This window comes from Macrobrachium rosenbergii, chromosome 7 (genome assembly GCF_040412425.1).
Source record: "Macrobrachium rosenbergii isolate ZJJX-2024 chromosome 7, ASM4041242v1, whole genome shotgun sequence".
NCBI lineage: Eukaryota > Metazoa > Arthropoda > Malacostraca > Decapoda > Palaemonidae > Macrobrachium > Macrobrachium rosenbergii.
Window position 1 is genome coordinate 3,836,824 of NC_089747.1, and position 21,188 is coordinate 3,858,011.

General features: G+C 36.6%; 2 protein-coding genes across 5 annotated transcripts in view; one reads left to right on the plus strand and one right to left on the minus strand.

The window, feature by feature from the left end:
- The window catches only part of LOC136840030 (uncharacterized), a 318,614-nt gene that overhangs the window by 269,723 nt on the left and 27,703 nt on the right, over nt 1-21,188 (minus strand). The window lies entirely within an intron of this gene.
- The window catches only part of LOC136840031 (uncharacterized), a 78,644-nt gene that overhangs the window by 37,857 nt on the left and 19,599 nt on the right, over nt 1-21,188 (plus strand). The window contains 2 exon segments of the mRNA XM_067106336.1: nt 929-2,343; nt 15,567-15,756. Coding sequence (XP_066962437.1) covers nt 1,267-2,343; nt 15,567-15,756 — 1,267 coding nt within the window. The 5' untranslated portion in view covers nt 929-1,266.

The window sequence follows — 21,188 nt, forward strand, 5'->3', positions numbered from 1 at the left end:
TAAAAAAAAAAAAAAACTACTAAGGCTAGAGGGCTGCAATTTGGTTTGTTTGATGATTGGAGGGTGGATGATCAACATACCAATTTGCAGCCCTCTAGCCTCAGTAGTTTTCAAGATCTGAGGGCGGACAGAAAAAAGTGCAGACTGACAGACAAAGCCATCGCAATAGTTTTGTTTTCTTTTACGGAAAACTAAAAGAGAACATTAAAAATGAAAACCTGGACATGGAGAAATGAAACACCGGAGTAAGAGTAAATAAAAAAAAATTTGTTCCTTGAGAAAAAGAGTGAAACCACAAGTTCACTCCGGTCCATTTCTCTTGGATTCATTTTAAGATCGTTATCGTTTATCTTTGTGTAAATTGCCGATCTTTAAAGCAAATTTTCAGATCAAATGAAGTTAAGCCTAAGTTTTAGGACACTGAAACGAATACAGAAGACGTTGATGTTTGTTTATGTTTAGCTGATCACGTTGTCCGGTTATGCTCTCTGAATATACGTAGATGCATCCGGGAATTGTAGGATGTTTTATAGAAGTCTCAGTACCGACGCTACCTCATCTAGCTTTCAGAAAAGACATTCTGAAACACTTAGAAGAAAGAGAGAGAGAGAGAGAGAGAGAGAGAGAGAGAGAGAGAGAGAGAGAGAGAGAGAGTTAACTCCATCCAGAGGAGCCATACACACTATGAGGGGAAAAATGTATGTGTGCATATTATATATATACATATGTATACATATAGTTAATACATGTATTTATAATATATATATATATATATATATATATATATATATATATATATATATATATATATATATATATATATATATAGAGGGAGTGATTATAAGTGTTATTCTAGGTTAAGAATTACAGTTACTTCAGTATTTGTTGATTACAAAGTAACTCATATTTTTTTCTCTCTCTTTCACAGGTCTGCATGTGAAGGCTTGATTTCCAGCTTGAATCATGAAGGCTTACATGAAGCAGATTCACAGGATAATCACCTCGAGCAATCAAATGCCTCAGAATAAAACGCCTTCTTATAGAGAAAATAAAGGAGAAGACAAAATCAGAATAATGAGAATCTGTACAAATCAGAAGTAGTGGAAATAAATTGCACATTATAGTTAACTGTATGCTTTGTAGGATAATGACATTCATAGAAAGACCCCTAGCTTTACCTACCCACGCTCGGAAAGTTAGCTGAAATGGCAATGCATTTATAAGATCGTTTTCCCAAATTAATAAATTGATCAACTTCTTCGCATTATGTGGTCCTCCCAAAGCCAGCCAGACATGGCTCTCATAGGGGTGAAATCAGTTCTGAGTCCCAGGCCATTCTCTGCACCACATACCATGGAGAGCTTTTCAGCCAGAGACCACATAGGTCCTGTGCCACATAGAAGAGAAAATGGCGCAGACGACTCCGAATCTGATTCCTACGAACTGGAAAGCGAACACGCTGAAAGCTACATGGATGAGACTGCTAGCCTCAGCAGTGACCAACTGGAAGAGGCGAGTAAGGGATCTACGGACCAGTCGAAAGCAAGCATAGATTACGGCAGCTTTGATTGTGGCTCGGGTACTGAGAGCAATAATGGAGACATTGGCTGTGGGCAAGATGCGAGTTCGTTCAATGCAGCTGTTAGGCAAGGGGAGGATAGTGTCCCTCCTGGGATTCACAGGCTTGTGAATTTAAATTCAAAAGACTCGGCTTTCGGGTCAAGTACAGAGCAGAAACCGCCTTCTCTTGACGGTCAGACGACGAGGACGTTGTCTGAAGAGGCCACAGACGATGTCCAAAACACTTGTGCCTCTGAAAGCGAGAGTAATGGTTCTCGGTATAAACGCTTGAATCCAAACTCTTGTGCCTCTGATAGCCAGAGTAATGATTCTCAGTATAAACGCTTGAATCCAAACTCTTGTGCCTCTGAGAGCCAGAGTAATGATTCTCATGACAAATATCAATTGAATGGTAAAGATTCAAACCAAGACACGGCTAAGGATGTAGATTTACCAAGTAATGAAGGAGAGGCCATTGATAAAGGTTCAACCTCAACGTCAGAGAGTTCAACTAAGAAAAACTATTCTAAAAATGGCTACCACGAAACCATCTTGCTACAAAGCCAGGCCAGCTACCGGAGACGCCTCATCCCGCCGTCCATCATCACCTTTGACCTTTCAACCCACCACGAGGAAGTGCTTATGAAACCGGCAGAATCCCTTCAGGAGACCGTCGACAAGAAGATCCTGGAAGCCCAGAAGACAGGTCACCTCGATTTGGCGAACATAGGTCTACCTTTCATTCCCTCGGCCATTCTGCTCTCAGAGAGTTCCATGATTCACGTAAGTATCCCCCGCCCCTCGCGTTGACTTGTATAATTTCACAATCTATCCCAAACCGCACCACCCGAGTTTTTGAAGAGATGTTTAGCCTTTTGGCCTTTAATCTATAGCCTCTTGTGTTGTTTGTTCTGCCATTCGCGTTATTTGATTAAGCCTCTTTTCTGTAATCTGACGGAGTGAAGTTTACGAGACTGTAATTATACACACGGTGTTGTTACGCGTCGGCCGGGAGGTTTTGTATATGTTACGGTTGTGTGTAATTTGGTCGCGATATTTACGGTAATGGCAACTCCCACCATGACTGACACAAGCCTCTCTCTCTCTCTCTCTCTCTCTCTCTCTCTCTCTCTCTCTCTCTCTCTCTCTCTCTGGTATCGAACCACCAGCCTGCCTGCCTTCATGTCCGTCCAATTTTACAATCTAGCCCCTTCCATTTCCATGATTTTCCCAATTTCATGCCTGGCATCTTACTTGCTGCCTTCACGGGGATGGAGGGCGAACAAACAAATGACCCGTTCTGACTTCCAATGTTTTGGTCGTACAACCTGACAATATCTTCAGACAAGTCTTTGGCAAACACGGAAATAAAAAAAAAAAGACGAAAGAATTGACTCGACGAGACCAGACCTGCGCTGTATTTGCAGCCGAATAATGATGCCCTGGTAAATATAAATGTTTTGCTTTTGTTTGCCCAACCGCCTGTAAAGTTGAGGCCGGATGATATGCTGGGAGAGGGTTAATTGCTGAGATGAGAGAGCGATAGGGGGCTGAATGTTCCCGTTCTTCTCCTTCTTGGCTTTCTTCTTCTTCTTCTTCTTCTTCTTCTTCTCTGCTTTTTCTTCCCTCGCTTCTGGGCATTCTAAGGGAGCTTGCTTTGCAATTTGATGGAGTTTTTTTTTTTTTTTTTAGTTTGTTCATCGTGTTTGCTTGCTTGTTTTGGATAATAATCGTGAATTACGGTCGCGTTATCGAGGGTTAATTTTAGAATTCGCTTCCTCAAAAGGATAATGAGAAAAATTTGTGAGAGTAAATGTGAAATTAATTCGCAGACCCATCCGCGTAAATTAATAATAATAATAATAATAATAATAATAATAATAATAATAATAATAATAATAATTTTCAGATTATCTTGGCTTAAAACTTGGATAATTCATTAAGCCATTTTAGAAGAAATTCATAAATTCGTGTATAAAAATCTTAACGTTCAAACACACACACACACACACACACACACACACACACACACACACACACACACATATATATATATATATATATATATATATATATATATATATATATATATATATATATATATATATATATATATATATATATATATATATATATATATATATATATATATATATATATATATATATATGCGTGTGTGCGTTCGTATGTAACCTAAGTAGTGAAAGACGAGAAGGAATGGAGCAAGAGAATCATAAGTTATCGATACATTTGTAATTATACAATTATTTAACGAATTCGCATATCCTGAAGCAACATACACGTTGTACTTTGGAAAATAAATTACAGACAATTGGTCAAAACCCAATCATTCAACGGATATTCGTTCAAAACGTTTAATTTCACGATGATTTTACTTAATTAGAGCAATTTCCTTCGCTAACTCAATTTGGTTTTAAATTACGTATGAAATTCATTACGTCAGGATTTGAAACAGGCAATATATATCTCCCGTGTCAAAGAGGGAAAACACACAGGCCGAACCTATTACGAAAGTTATCTACTTGTTTATTTTGCCTAAATTCTGTAGAACTTCGATGTCCTTTGACAAAATATTCAGTAATTTATTTTCACGAATTCTGACGCTTTCAAAGAGACATCGCTTAACGCTTGACAGGTAGGACGAAATGTCTGATAAATTGAACTGTTTACGCAATCTGGAGTTGCAAAGATTACGGTCAAAGCCTGTGACAAAACGTATGATGAATTGAACAGTTTTTGCATATCTGGAGTTGCAAAGATGATGGTCAGGTCCTGTGAAGAAAGGATTGATGAACTGAGTTGTCGGTGTAATCTGGAGTTGCATAGATTACGGTCAGGGCCTGTGACGAAAAGCCGGATAAACTGCACTGTTCATGCAATCTGGAGTTGCAAAGATTATGGTCAGGACCTCCAAGACAAATACAGCAGGAATCGAAATTGTTTATGCAATCAGGAGCAATCGCGAATTACAAAGATTATGGTCAGAGCAACCAAGGCAAATACAATAGGTATCGAAATTATTTATGCAATCAGGAGCAATCTGGGATTGCTAAGATTATGGTCAGAGCCACCAAGGCAAATAAAACAGGTATCGAAACTGTTTTCGCAATCTGGCGTTGCACCGATTATGGTCAGAGCCACCGAGTCAAACATACCAGGTATCGACCGGCAAAGCTGCGGGGGATAATCCGGGTTTTTTCTGTTTGATCTGAAGCTTCGATCAGACAGCATTCGAGCCTGCCCTCCGACCACTGTTATTTTGTAATGCAAAACCTTTTGTGTTCGCTTAAAGCGATGGCCTCTCGCCAATTTCCAAAATGAATATATAATAGAGGCATGAAGCCTCTAATGTTACGGGCTGCTCTTGCAACCTGATAATGAATTGGATATCGGAAATCGCCTTTACACATTTTCGCCGCTGTCAAAATCATCATATGAAATAGGTACGAGGTCTTTAATATTAGGGGCTGCTCTTGGAATCGCTGTACACACACACACACACACACACACACATATATATATATATATATATATATATATATATATATATATATATATATATATATATATATATATATATATATATATATATATATATATATATATATGTTGTTTCAAAACTTTGTAAAGATGAGTAATTGTAGACCTCTGACACAGGTTACGCAACCTCTTCAGGAAATTAATTTCCTTTTGTATTTACAAGTATTATATACTTGAATATATATATATATATATATATATATATATATATATATATATATATATATATATATGTGTGTGTGTGTGTGTGTGTGATGTATGTATGTATATTTACTGAAGAATTAAGCATTATATTTTCTGTCAAACATATTTTAAAGTTTTTATTGATTCTCGTGGGTTTAACAGGGACACCACACAGTTATTTCCATAGATCAAGTTCAACTTAAGATCTGAATGTTCCTCTCCCAAAATCTTTATTTTTTCTAGTCAGGTAAACCAGTTTCATTGACCAATCATCATACAGTTTAAACTGTGTACGTATAACTGTAATAAAATAGTTTCAAAGAAACTGTTTTGAAGTAAAGTAGTTAAATTTTGATTATGCAATACATACCATTTCACATTTAGTTGTTTAATGGCAAAATCCTGTATTCTAACAACTATTAAGCACAGAATTAGCCGCACATACTAATCGAAAGCTGTTTACCAGATTGTAGAGAAAGTAAGGCAGATTGTAGAGAAAATAAGGCAGATTGTAGAGAAAATACGGCAGATTGTAGAGAAAATAAGGCAGATTGTGGAGAAAATAAGGCACATTGTAGAGAAAATAAGGCAGATTGTGGAGAAAATAGGGCAGATTGTACAGAAAATAAGACAGATTGCAGCAAATAAGGCAGATTATATAGAAAATAAGGCAGATTGTAGAGAAAATAAGGATTTGGGAAAAAACCAATAAAATATTTCCTTCAACATGACCTGTGGAAATAACTGTGTAACACCCCAGCTGAGCTCAGGATAATAAACAAGACGCTCCTAAAACATTAAAACAAGTAGAAAATGCACCGAAGTTCCTTCGGCGCAATCGAGTTTTCTATACAGCCGCTACATCGTACAATCAAGGCCACCGAAAATAGATCTCTTTCGCTGGCCTCGGTGTAATGTTGTATGAGCCGCAGCCCATGAAACTTTAACCACGGCCCGGTGGTGGCCTGGCCTATTTGGTATGTTTGATGATTGGAGGATGGATAACCAACTTACCAATTTGCAGCCCTCTAGCCTCAGTAGCTTTTAAGATCTGAGGGCGGACAGAAAAAGTACGGACAAAGTGCGGACGGACAGACAAAGCCGGCACAATAGTTTTCTTTTACAGAAAACTAAAAATGATAATATACCAATGGACAATTACCTTTAACTATGTATATTTGAAAGAATATACTGTATCAATGAGAAAGAAGTTTCAGAGATGAGGCTGTCAGCCCCACGCCCTATCCTTGGCCCCAGCCGAGTGTACGGGTAGCCCGGGAGCCATCCACGGACCCAGAACATGTGCGCCAACAGCTCCACCACTCAGACGTTATATAAAGCTTCGTCTGTAGTAAGATTAACAAATCTATTTCCTGCCGAAGTGAAAAATCCTTCTTACACTTGCATTGAAAAATGCGTTTGTATTCGTGAGGTCTATTAATTAAAGAGAACTAATTCCGGTCTTTATACACCTATTTTGTTTAAAGCTGTAATACAGAGGTCGTTAAGAAATGAAAGGGATACTGTGCTAAAAAAAGGTTACAATGCGAATTATAACTTCAGCAGGGGTCGTTAGAGTTTATAGTACTGGTTTGAGCTGGACCCTTTGAAATTTATAGAAGAAGGTAAATCTGTATAATTATCCAGTGATACCGGATTTGAAAGAGAGAGAGAGAGAGAGAGAGAGAGAGAGAGAGAGAAGAGAGAGAGAGGGAATACATAAAAAATGTTACTCTCTCCTCTCTCTCCCCCATATACAGTATATATATGTACATATGCATGTGTGTGTTATATATGCGTGTGTGTTTGTATGTATGTATACAAAATATATATATATATATATATATATATATATATATATATATATATATATATATATATACTAATATATATAATTTTTATATATATATATGCATATATATACTCTATATATATAATTATTTATATATATATGCATATATATACAATATATATATATATATATATATATATATATATATATATATATATATATATATATATATAGGAGAAAGAGAGAGTAATATTTTATGTATTCTTCTCTCTCTCTCACATGAAGTACATCGAGATGTTTTATCTTCGTGATTGAGAAGAATACAACTATATATATATATATATATATATATATATATATATATATATATATATATATATATATATATATATATATATATACATATATATATATATATATATATATATATGAGTATATACATGTACCACACAAACGCACGAGAACCATCGTGACCAACTGAATCAAATCTCGAACCGTCAAATTACCTCGAAAATACGATAACGAGCGTATAATTGAAATCTCCCAAATAAACGCGTGCCATGCAGAGGTCGGATACCCTGTTGGTGAGGCGGGCGTTGTTGGGTGGGGTCAGAACCCACTAAGTGGGTCCTGGGTGGGGTTGAGCCCAACACACCTGGCAGAACCGGGTGTATAAGGTTAGGTTTTAGGGCTGGGGGCCACAGGGGTACCATGCACTGGGGACTGTGGGACTTGGGGCCGGGAATTGGGAGTGACTGGGTCTTTTGGCTGTCGATATATGTCATCCTTAAGCTGGATTAAGTTTGACTTTTGGCTTTTTCCGAATCCGCTCCCTGCGATCCCCCCCCCCTCACCCTTCCAACGCCTCCCCCCTTCCTTTCCCATTTCCCCTGCCGGAATGGACAGGACACATAATCCCCGATTTCTTAAATGGAGGAAAACAATTTTGGAATGAACGGTCGCGGACGTCCGTCGAGGATCAGCGTGATTCCCCTAACAAAACGTTTCGCTTTTTTTCACTCTCTCTCTCTCTCTCTCTCTCTCTCTCTCTCTCTCTCTCTCTCTCTCTCTCTCTCTCTCTCTCTCTCTCTCCGTCCCAATGGATTTTTCTTTATTCATCACGTTGTCGTCATGGGGATGCCGGGAGTCTAATCCCCAATCCAATATCTCCCCCTTTTCTGTGTAATATTTCTATTATTATTTCCATCACACGTAATCATTTGGTTTCAGATACAAAGGGAAGCTGCAGGGGGGTCCTTTCTTATCTTCCAATCTAACCGCCCCCCACAAAGTCTGTCCTCCCTCCTCCCCCACCCCAAAAATTAATAAAAAAATCTATGATTGAATTCAGTTATTGGAAAAGAGTTGAAGGGGAGTCAGTTATTGGAAAATTATATTTAAAGGGCTGGCATTTCTATATTTCTCCCTTAGCTGATTTGGAGTGTTGGAAAGATTTCAAGGTCATTTTAACCAATCGAGATGAAAAAAGGGAGATCGAAGCCGGTTGTTGGAAGGCATTTTGTAAAAGACACAATTGCTGAAGAGTTACACTTACACGAATGATTTACATTCCTTTTTATACATTTTGTCTTGTCGGACCTACTTGTGTTTGACTAGAGTGCAAAGGTTCGATTGGATATTTTTAGGCAGATGGGGCAAAGTATACACTAATCTAAAAGTTCAAACCACCCATTTCTAGGTTGTGGAACTCTGTTCCTTCCATTTTTTCCTTGGAGTTTATGAATATTTTCATTACTTTCCCTGACTTGTTTTCAACTGGGCCCCTATATTAATACCTCTTCTGCGTAAACAATTATTGCTACAAGGATTCAACAGCAAAAGAAGTATGAGCAACACTGTCAAAACTGGTGTTTCTTGAAAGAATTCTTTTATTACTGTGTAATTTAACAATCCTAATGAATGAAACAGAAATGAAAGTGGAAGAAAATCAAATTAAAGAAGTTGGCCACTTAGGTTGAGAAATACCAAAAGAAATGGATGAAAAGTAGAAGGCAGAAAACAATAGAGAGAGAGAGAGAGAGAGAGAGAGAGAGAGAGAGAGAGAGAGAGAGAGAGACCTAGGTACCAGTATATTAAAACAAACGAGGATTAGTCACGTGAACATAAAGCAGAAAGACCTTCAGGATTACAGGGGGAGTGTCTATGGTAAGAATTATTGTGCGGCCCGATTACCCACGAACAATCGGAGCATATAATGTGCAATTACCCCTCGGTACTTGATCTAGGAATTTTTATACGCTACTTGGCATACCTGAGGGTCATAAAATAAATTACGGCATGGACAGTAAAGGCTCGTGCATGGAAACAGAATATAGTGTTAATTTTCTTTCATTTGAAATCGCTTTGTCACGCATGTGCAGTTGAATTACTGTACTATAGTGCTTGCTAGCTTGTACCCACTGATGGGATTCGAGATAAATGCCAGTCTGTTTATAGCGCGGATTATTGTGTTAGGATTTGCTAGTTGATTTCCCCTTGAGGTTTTCTGACGCACAACCTAAATCATTTATAACTTGGGTTAATTTACTAATGTTTACGAGCTTATCACCCTTGACATATTCTGACAAACCCCTGGCCATTTATAGTTTGAATTAGCTAGATCTTTACCACACAAAAGCTAGTTTACGAATCTATGCAGAGAGTAAGTTTCCATTGGCGTATATTTAAACGATCTATCAATTCTTGTTATAATACAAAAAACCTCAGTATAATTGAGAAATAAATTTGTACTGAAATTCACCATGATACTACACTTAAATATAATCATATTTTTGTTAAATATTTGAACGTAACTGTTGCAAAAGAAAACTATTCGTAGCGACTCTAAAAAAAAAACTACGCATTGCTTTTAAAAGAGCTATAATTAAGACAAAAGAAGCGGGCCACATTAACAAAATTTAACGATCCCTCAATAGCACCTAATTTAAAACGCCTCCATGAAAGCTAGCCTTTACGAAGGGAGGTAATTGCTTACGACGCAAAAGGTGGGCCATTTATAGTCTTCCTAATTTTGCTAGTATTTCCTAGTTATCTGTGTTGGAGATTTCTGACAATAAGGAGGAAAAATACCCCTTATATACCCGATTTATTGTGTTTTGTAGCGTACAGTTGATGAAGAAGGTCTTAAATTATAAAAAGAAATAAACATTCTAGGTTAAAAAGTGAATGGAATGTTTACAGCAGAAACAAAAATGGAGTGGGAGAAGCAATTTGTCTTTACTTGTCTCTCTCTCTCTCTCTCTCTCTCTCTCTCTCTCTCTCTCTCTCTCAGTCACTGGAACGGATATGATTTTCCAATATTACTCTCTCTCTCTCTCTCTCTCTCTCTCTCTCTCTCTCTCTCTCTCTCTCTCTCTCTCTCTCTCTCTCTCTCTCAGTATTAGTTACATGAAAGAAATTTCCACGTGGATTCCTAGTAAATTACCTCTCTCTCTCTCTCTCTCTCTCTCTCTCTCTCTCTCTCAGTAGTGACATGAAAAAATGTCTATGTGATTCCAAGTAAATTACTCTCTCTCTCTCTCTCTCTCTCTCTCTCTCTCTCTCTCTATCTATCTTCCAGAAGTCAGTGACATGAAAGAAATGAAGTTCTCTCTCTCTCTCTCTCTCCTCTCTCTCTCTCTCTCTCTCTCTCTCTCTCTCTCTCTCTCTCTCTTCAAAGTGAATTCCTAGTAAATACCTCTCTCTCTCTCTCTCTCTCTCTCTCTCTCTCTCTCTCTCTCACCTTTTCCTTCTACCAGTCGCCTTTAAGGGCCTCTTTACGTATCCACATCGCGTGAATTGATAATGATTTCATGAACTGATTTTGAAAAATCCGCCCCGCAAATTAAACGCCCAACTCATTAAGATAATTAGCTTTAATTAATACTGCTCAGGCCAATTTTCTCGGCGGATGAGATCATCAACTATGGAAAAAGTCTCTCTCTCTCTCTCTCTCTCTCTCTCTCTCTCTCTCTCTCTCTCTCTCTCTTGAGAGAACTATTGGTAATATCATGACATTGCAAGTAGCTCTTTTTGGACATTGCCAAATTGATTTATTTTCTTTATGTATATGTATTATATATATATATATATATATATATATATATATATATATATATATATATATATATATATATATATATGTGTGTGTGTGTGTGTGTGTGTATCTGGTAAACAGCGACAGTAGATTTCTCTCTCTCTCTCTCTCTCTCTCTCTCTCTCTCTCTCTCTCTCTCTCTCTCTCTCTCTCTCTCTATCTATATATATATATATATATATATATATATATATATATATATATATATATATATATATATATAGAATTTTTGTTTTGTCACTTGTACACTGGTGATTTCCTTATATTTCACATTCCCAAACATTAGGCCTTAACACCGTTCAACATCAATTCCCCACTACCGCGGGGAACAACTCACCCCAAGGGAACCACAAGTGAGAATTTCAATTCATAAACACAAATACGCAATCAGTATTTGCTGTCGCATCGAACCCAACCCAAACGCCGACATTCACGAGCGAGTTTTGACTGACTGACAGAATCCTCACGCATGAAACGAGCCCCATAAACCCACACAAGCGGAAGAGATCAAGTCTGGGGACAAGAAAATAAAACGTGAAGTGGTCGGCAAGCGGCGTCGTAAACTTCGGTTTTATCTCTCACGACTATTGATTGGGAGGAGAAGGGGAATAAGGATACGGTCCCGCAGGATTTAGTGCCTTCGATGGCATCGTGGTCCTATTGCTGGCCTGTCACTCTGTGTATCTGTCTATCTCCCTCTTTATCTATCTATCTCTCTGTGTATCTTTCCCCTCCAACGTAAATAGCTACAATCTAAGTGGATAAAATGAATTCTTATAAGTATTTTGAATTTTCTTATTGTTTAATACCCTTCAAAGATAGTCCAGTGTCTCTCTCTCTCTCTCTCTCTCTCTCTCTCTCTCTCTCTCTCTCTCTCTCTCTCTCTTCTCTCTTTGAGTCAGAAGCTATTCGTCATCCTAAAAAATTTCTTACTTTTCCCCGCTATATTGGTAAGAAAATTTTGCCTTAGCTGTTACAAAATGAGAAAAATATGTATATGTATATATATATATATATATATATATATATATATATATATATATATATATATATATATATACATATACACATGATTAATATGATATATATATATATATATATATATATATATATATATATATATATATATATATATATATATATATATATATACATATATAGAAGAAGAAGATACTCTGTATGTATGTATATATAAACATATATATATATATATATATATATATATATATATATATATATATATATATATATATATATATATATATATATATATATATATATATATATAAAGGCAAATCCACACGAAGAAAAAAATTTGCCTTTATTTATACATTCATCATTTCATATCTTCATGAATCAGTTATACATACATACATACATACATACATACATACATACATACATACATACATACATACATACATACATACATACATACATACATACATATATGTATATGTATATATAGTATATATATATAATATATATATATGTATACACACACATATGTTTGTGTGTGTGAATGCGTGCATTCCTGAAAAATGCATTTGTCTATATGACTTGTTATTTCGAAATTTAGAGTCGACAACATATATTTTCGTCACTAACAAATGCGAAAATTTTCTGTTTTGTTTGAACGCATCCATTACGAGCCATTTGCAAAGCTTGTTTAGAATCGTACAAACTTCAACCTTTTTTTTTTTTTTTTTTAACTATTTGGAGTAACAAAGAACAATCACATTTTCCGCCTGGTTAAGGTTTAACTATTTTTGATGTCAGACATGAAAGGTAACATGAGTCCAATGACAACAAATTCTCTCTCTCTCTCTCTCTCTCTCTCTCTCTCTCTCTCTCTCTCTCTCTCTCTCTCTCTCTCTCTCTCTCTCTCATTTTTGCCAGGAGACATAAACCTAATTTGTTTCAAGCTAATGTTCTCTCAGGCCGAGAGATAAAAAGCATAACTGTTTATTGGGTTTATATATGTATGTATATTATAGGTAATTATACATACACATATACTGTATATATGTACACACAGATATATATATAATATATATGTATATATATAAAAACACACACATATATATAATATATACTGTATAATATATATATATATATATATATATATATATATATATATATATATATATATATATATATATATATATACTGTATATATGTTTCATGTGTATAAATGTATTTATATATATATACATATATATTATATATATGTGTGTATACATACATACATACATATATATGAATAAAATTGCAGTCCCTGCCACAGTCATTCTCTTACATTGAATCGCTGAACCCCTTGTGCAGAAATTTTCACAATAGATTCTGCAAGCACACAAAGAACATTTACAAGCGTGTCGACACACTGTTCCCCCCGCCAACCCCCACCATTCCTAACACCTGCGCATACTGGTCCACTAACCTCCGCCTCGTGGGTAAACAAAGCTAGATGACATTTGAGCGGATTAAAATTTGAACACCTGTATAAACTGTTAAACCGTATTATTCAAAATGAAGAGACTGCAATCTGATTCGCGCATTTTATGTCAGAGAGACCGACAAACTGATGATGGTCAATCCATGTATGTCTGAGAAGTGCTCTGAAACTTCAGGACATAAGTGCATGTTTGGAATTTCAATTTCAGGATTTCATAATGAAAGTGTTGGACTCCACTCTCGCTAGAGTCATTTTGAAATGAGAATTTCCTCATTTATTTCCTGTTTTATATTTAAAGTGTTTCTGGTGAAAACTCATCAAAAATATTAGGAAATCCAAAAGATAAAAGTTAATTGTCTCATCCTTCACTCAGCAATTAGAAAGCTAAGGAAATGACAGCACCTTTCCTTTTGGTCCTTTCATTTTCGAAAGTAACTGCTTACAAACGAAAACTACTTTTATATGAATCATCACTCCCGTGAAACTGCTACCACACAGACGACAAATTCCGCCGCGTCTTCTCTTTCGCGGGGTCGAAGCTCCCCTCCGTTCGCTACCGAGAACTCGAGTTCATAACTCAGACAAAATTTAGACCTCATAAATGCCTTTGAACTCCGGAACACAGCTGTCAACAACTAATTCAGTATTTATGCGATTCAATCTCGCCAATTATTTTTGCGAATATCGACGCCGTCTGTCAAATGCCGGACACAATATTACGGGATTAAGTCTCCAAAAGGCTCCGTTGTAAATTAAAGTAAGATTAAGGATTATGCAAATCGGGTATTATTATGTATACTCGTATGCTGGACTGAGACTGTTCTTTTACAGAACAATGTCGCTTATTCTATTCTGAATTACGCGGAGATGTATATTCCTGTCCAGGACCGTGATTAGGCGAAGATTGGTGGAGCTAAGGAAAGAGTAGAAGAAGAAGAAGAAGAAGACGATAATAATTTACTGGCAATACCAGGAAGTATAAACTATTGCAGAGGGAGAAACAGTCGAAATTATCAGAGGAAAAGACTAAATTACCAGTCGCAAACGTCTTGACATGAATCTGTGACACAGACGAAAGATAAAGACGACGTTTTGGGAAGACGAATGGGTCCTGGGAGCGAGATTTATCTGAGGTCATTTGGCACAGAGGTCGTAAAATGGTTCTGATCTGGGAATTCAGCAGAAAATGGGAATGAGAAAATAATGTCATTTGGACTGTGATAACTACTACTACTACTACTACTACTACTACTACTAATAATAATAATAATAATAATAATAATAATAATAATAATAATAATAATAATAATAATAATAATAATAATAATATAAAATACAATGCATATCCATATATTTTTGTGTGCAAATCACTGTCCCTCATGTAATATAAAAAGGTAGATTAGTTCAAGCTTCGTGACGGTGCGTAAACTCTCGACTCTTTTGTACATTGCTGTCAATTTTGACAGCATGGGCATATTAATAGTAAAAAAAATTAGCGTTACCAAAAATAAGTTTAACCTATCACGTTAAAATTTGTGGTTTTCTTACCATTTGAACCCTTCTTCATCTACACATACAGTATTCCAGAAAGATTCTACTTTTTCCTCATTTTCATTCAGAATCCAAACTTAGGTTCCATAAAGGATAGTTTGCTAAACCATCCTTTTATTCATTCCAACCTTGGATTTAAAAAGATATAACTCCCATTTTCCCCCTAAATTTTTGCAGAGATCATGTGACCTTCCTCCCCCTGTTTTTCTGCACATCTTAAACGGGAAACAAACACGTGTCAAATTAGGCTTCCCCCCTTTTATGAGCACTGTACGAAAAACATCCCTTCAAATAGCAAACGGGGAATAGTGAACAATCAAAAAGAAAGCGAGGAATAATGAACTATTTGTCTCCCATGTCATCCAAAGCGGGTGAGTCTGCAAGACAACGGCCTGGTCGAATTACCTGGGGCAGCGCTGGAACACCTCACTTGCGTGACCTGGCTTGACCTGCGTTACAACGAGTTACGAGCTCTGCCTACCGAGATATCACACCTCACTCACCTACAGGTCCTTTTGCTTCAGGGAAACCGCCTGACTGCTCTGCCTGTCGTTTTGGGTAAGTTTTCACACGAATTATATTATCGTTTTTTCAGGGTTATATTTTAGCCTTTTTTAGGATAAATGGGCCATGACCTTGGTCAGGTCATTAGAGTCAATGGTAATTCTGTCCTCTTGAGTTACTCTGGATTTTGACAAGAATATTTTTTACTGTATTTTGTGGTTCTTTTCAATTATGTATTTAAGTCATTCTTAAAATCCCTAAATGCCTTGCGGACTCTTTCTGAATTTAGTGCCAGACCCCTGCTAGTTAAATATACAATTTATTTACAATTCCTGTTTCCAAATAAATTCTCACTGATTTGACTTATTTTTTCGAAAATATACAATAATCCCTCATGCAAAATTTGGACTATACCAAAAGAACAGGCCTGCAGCCTTAGGCAAGCATGCTTTTCTTTTTCTGAAACTAAGAGGTCTGAGAACAGGAAAGTTAATACTTACTATCAGGTATTTTTTCCTACAGCAAGTTCATCTTATAAAAGTGTACGTACCTTATATCATTACTTCTATTCCTATTGTGATAGTTACAACTGCTGCTGAGTCTGCTCAGAAAGAGAGAGAGAGAGAGAGAGAGAGAGAGAGAGAGAGAGAGAGAGAGAGAGAAATGTTGCCTGACATTAATATATTACGTTTGTATGCATGCAATTCCATTTCTGTCCATGATCTAATCTCTCTCTCTCTCTCTCTCTCTCTCTCTCTCTCTCTCTCTCTCTCTCTCTCTCTAGTAAAAATCTACTCGGATACCTGACTTATTGCAGCAAACTTTCCGTGAACATTAAGCGGTCCAGGGCGGTTACAGCAGAACAGCTGATACTCAGAAAATCACAAGTTTGTCATCACTGGCCCTCCCACTCAATCTTGGGATTGCAGACCTATCAATTACTCATAGCACGTAAATTAGCAAAGATGAAGGGGAGAGAGAGAGAGAGAGAGAGAGAGAGAGAGAGAGAGAGAGAGAATATCAAGAACAATTCTGATGGAGAGAGAGATAATATTTAGGGTATGATCCTTAGGGAGAGAGAGAGAGAGAGAGAGAGAGAGAGAGAGAAAGAAAAGAGAGAGAGAGAGTCTGTGTACAAAGTACGAATCTTAAGGAAAAGATAAAAATATTATCAGTAGGATCCTTATGAAGAGAGAGAGAGAGAGAGAGAGAGAGAGAGAGAGAGAGAGAGAATATTTCAGGTATAATCCATTGAGAGAGAGAGAGAGAGAGAGAGAGAGAGAGATTATACCAAGTACGACTCTTATGGGGACAATATTTTCAGTAGGAACATTAGGAGAGAGAGAGAGAGAGAGAGGAGAGAGAGAGAGAGGAGGGAAGGCAGAAAATACAACATTCCGAGCCTGGGTCGCCCGGACACGTAAGCAATAACACTGTAATTAAGTCTTTAATGCCTTTTTCCTTGTGGTGTAAATAGTTTTTAAAAGGTCAATGGAGCGACGCTCTTGAATTTTCTGGAATTTTTCTCTCTCTCTCTCTCTCTCTCTCTCTCTCTCTCTCTCTCTCTCTTTCTGTATTCATGCAGGTGTATACAAAATGCATATCAATTTCATCTATAGTCAAGAGTCAAACATTCTTTCGTAACATAGGAAGAACCTCTCCAACACCAGTTTCTCTCTTTCTCTCTCTCTCTCTCTCTCTCTCTCTCTCTCTCTCTCTCTCTCTGATCCATACTAACAAAAGAAAAGAATATCTTTTCGTTCTACAACGTTTTTCAAAACCGATTCCACCCATTCACTCTTTTTTAGTTTTCTGAAAAGAAAACTATTGTGCCGGCTTTGTCTGTCTACCCGCACTTTCTTCTGTCCGCACTTTTTCTGTCCGCCCTCAAACCTTAAAAACTACTGAGGCTAGAGGGCTGCAAATTGGTATGTTGATCATTTACCCTCCAATCATCAAGCATACCAAACTGCAGCCCTCTACCCACATTCACGGAGGAACTGCGGATATGTCTACTCATTAAAAAATAGAAAAAAAAAGTTATTCATGCAAACTATAAACTTCACGTACATTAAGCTTGAAAAAATGAAAGACGAGAGGAAGGTTACTGAAAATAAACGCGAACTGATGAATCTCCAGAGGCTGTACATTCTAATTTCTACGCGGATCACAATTTGATTTCGACAATCTATATTGTACTCACCGAATTAGCCACACGTATCCGGAAGACTTGGTTCGCATAATGTTCGAACAATGTTGTCACCTGAAAATATTATTATTATTATTATTATTATTATTATTATTATTATTATTATTATTATATTATTATTATTATTATTACTCCAGATGAGCACACACTAATACATAAATAAGGGTTAATAATGTTTTCAGCAACCATGTAAAGACATGAATCCCTATTTGTGAACGTAAAGAAGTAAACCGCAAATAGAATTAGAAACACAGATAAAGATTAATGAAGATAAATCAGTAAAATATCAATATACACAGAAATGAATTTCGGTTGAAGAAAGTCAAATAAATAAATGAATATGTAAAAGATAAAACTGTTTCTTTCTCTCTATGAAATCTTGACATCTCTTCAATTTCTTCGTGAAAATTCACAGGCAGAGGTTTGCATCCCCTGCAGACATACGATTCTGAACACAGACCATTTGTAAACGTATCAGTTATTGTTATTATTATTATTATTATTATTATTATTATTATTATTATTATTATTATTTCAGCAGATGAAACCTATTCACACGGAACAAGCACACCAAAGTGGCCACCGACTTGAAATTCAAGCTTCCAAAGAATGTTGGTCCCAACCTCCCACCGCAGACGCCACACTGCAGCAGTAACTGATCATAATACAGAGCCAGTGATTTTTCATACTTAAGATACTGACAGTGATTGTTCTTATACGTTTAGTCTTCGTCAGTTGTGACGAAAGAGGAATTATCAGAGGAGTTATCTATCTTTCCCTTCGTTTATCGTCTTTTCCGGATTTCTCCAACTTTAACTTTCTCCTAGAGATCGTTATTCGTTTACCCTCTTTCTCTTTCTAATCTTCATTTAATCGTTTTGCTGCTGTTCCTTTCAGTGATCACGTTTTTACACACGGTTTTGTCATTAGCGTCTCCTCATCTTTATTTGGTTTCTACAGAAGTTTAATAAAAATTTTTCTTCGTGTAATACCACCATCATCTCGACTGCTTTTTTTGGGGGGCATTTGATGTTCTCCTGAAATTAAATTCCGGTTTACTGTGATAAGAGAAATTCCAAAACGATTTCTGGTACCTTCCTCCACCAAAAAAAATAATAATAATACCAAACATTGAAGCAAGGATAAAAAACAAGAGATTAAAACGTAACAACACTGAATACTGAAAGTATTCAGTGTTGTTACGTTTTAATCCGTGAAAGTAAGGATACTGAAAAAGGAGAGATTAAAACATAATAACACTAAATAAAGAAAGCAGAGACATTAAAAACAGACCAATAAATATATGAAAATAATGGAAATAATCTAACCTTCCCAATGGCGAATGTACACGCAGACGTAAACACAAGTAAATAAATAAATACATAAATAAATAAATAAATAAATAAATAAATAAAAATCCAGCGAAACGATAAACAAAAGCAAGTCGTGTTAACAGCTCTGCGAGAAGACGGAGGAGACGAGAAGTAAAATAAAAATGAGAAAAAATCCGGGATTTTCCTGCGGATTTGATACCTGGAGGCAAATCGTAGCGAATCATCGGAAATTAAGCGATTTTCCTGATATTGTTTTTAGGGGGGTCGAAATCCCTTAATGGCTGACTTAAAGGGGGAAAACTGGGCAATTATAGACTTAACAACCACTGAGGAACTCTATTTGCGTCATGCGCCTGCTTCTTTCTTCTTCTTCTTCTTCTTCTTCTTCTTCTTCTTCTTCTTCTTCTCTCTCTCTCTATCTCCATGTGGCAGTCATATGCAAAATTGAAAACCATCAAAACCCCTCGACGATCTTACTCTCCTCTCTCTCTCTCTCCATGTAGCAGTGGTGTGCAAAATTATTTTAAAACCGCCAGTGATTTTCCTCTCTCTCTCTCTCTCTCTCTCTCTCTCTCTCTCTCCTGAGATTATATAATCTTATGTGTACGTTTATATATATTTATATATATATATATATATATATATATATATATATATATATATATATATATATATATATATATATATATATATATATATATACTGTATATATGTGTGTGTGTGTGTGTGTGTATGTATATATATATATATATATATATATATATATATATATATATATATATATATATATAGTGTGTGTGTAATCCATTTGCAATGCTAAGACACGACCCCAAAAAAGAGCAAAGCAATACCTCAGTCCTTTATCTTTGATATTGAATCAAAGGCAAGTCCCATTAAGAAAACTTCTTTATCATCAGCCTATTTATATAAACGGCCCGTCAAACACCCCCAGATACACTGCGCTACTCACCAGCATCTGGAAAGCACTCACGGGCCTCCTAGATATCAAACCCCTCTTTTGACTCATCTCACAACTGTGTTGTCGGTATGCCTTTTTCCGTACGTATGTGCGCATGCGCGCTTGTATGTTTGTGTATGTGCGTGAAAAAAGACGCAAGGATTGATTGGTCGATTGTGAGTTGTGTAGCACCGTAATGCAGGGATAAGACAGTTCTTGGAATAGAGGAACTGTCAGAAAAATAACGATATAGGAGGGCATATTTGTAATGAAAGAAAAATAAAGCAAAATTAGTATCATTAATTCCATGTAAATATCAAGAGCGCTCCGACAGCGCAAACCTCCACCATGGCGAAGCAATTCAACCGTCCTAAAAGGTTCCTTTTCCTTAAAAGTTATATTCCTCACTTTCCCAAAATTTACTTAAACCACTTGACCCATTTAGGTAAAACTTTCCTAAAAAATATATAAATAAAATTTTTTTCTGTAACCCTGTTAACAAACATAGTGACAAACAAACTTCCTAGAAAAAATAAAGAAAAAAAATAACACTAATCAAATTACAAACCCAAAATTGATTTACTGAAATTAGATGCAGGCCAAGTCCCTGGCTAATCATAATTAAACCTGTCAGTATTAATACAGGTGACGATCACGAACAAGCCAGGTCATTGAACTTTATGAATATAGATTACAGGCCGTGACTATGTAACCCCCAACCCCATCTCATCCCCTTCCTGATGCTGCTTCGAATGGGCATACCAGGCTGTTCGCACAGCAGATACAGCCCTGTGAACAGCCCTGTGAATAGCCATTTAACTGCTTATCACGCAGCCAGGTTGATGAACTGGTCCGCTGGTGTGGTGGCTAGCGTCGTGCCATGCCGCTGAGATGTCGCCGGTTCGCGTCTCCCCCAGGGAGATGAAAAATCACTTGCTCTGTACCATGATCAGTTACTCCTGCAGCGTGGGGTCTGCGGTGGGAG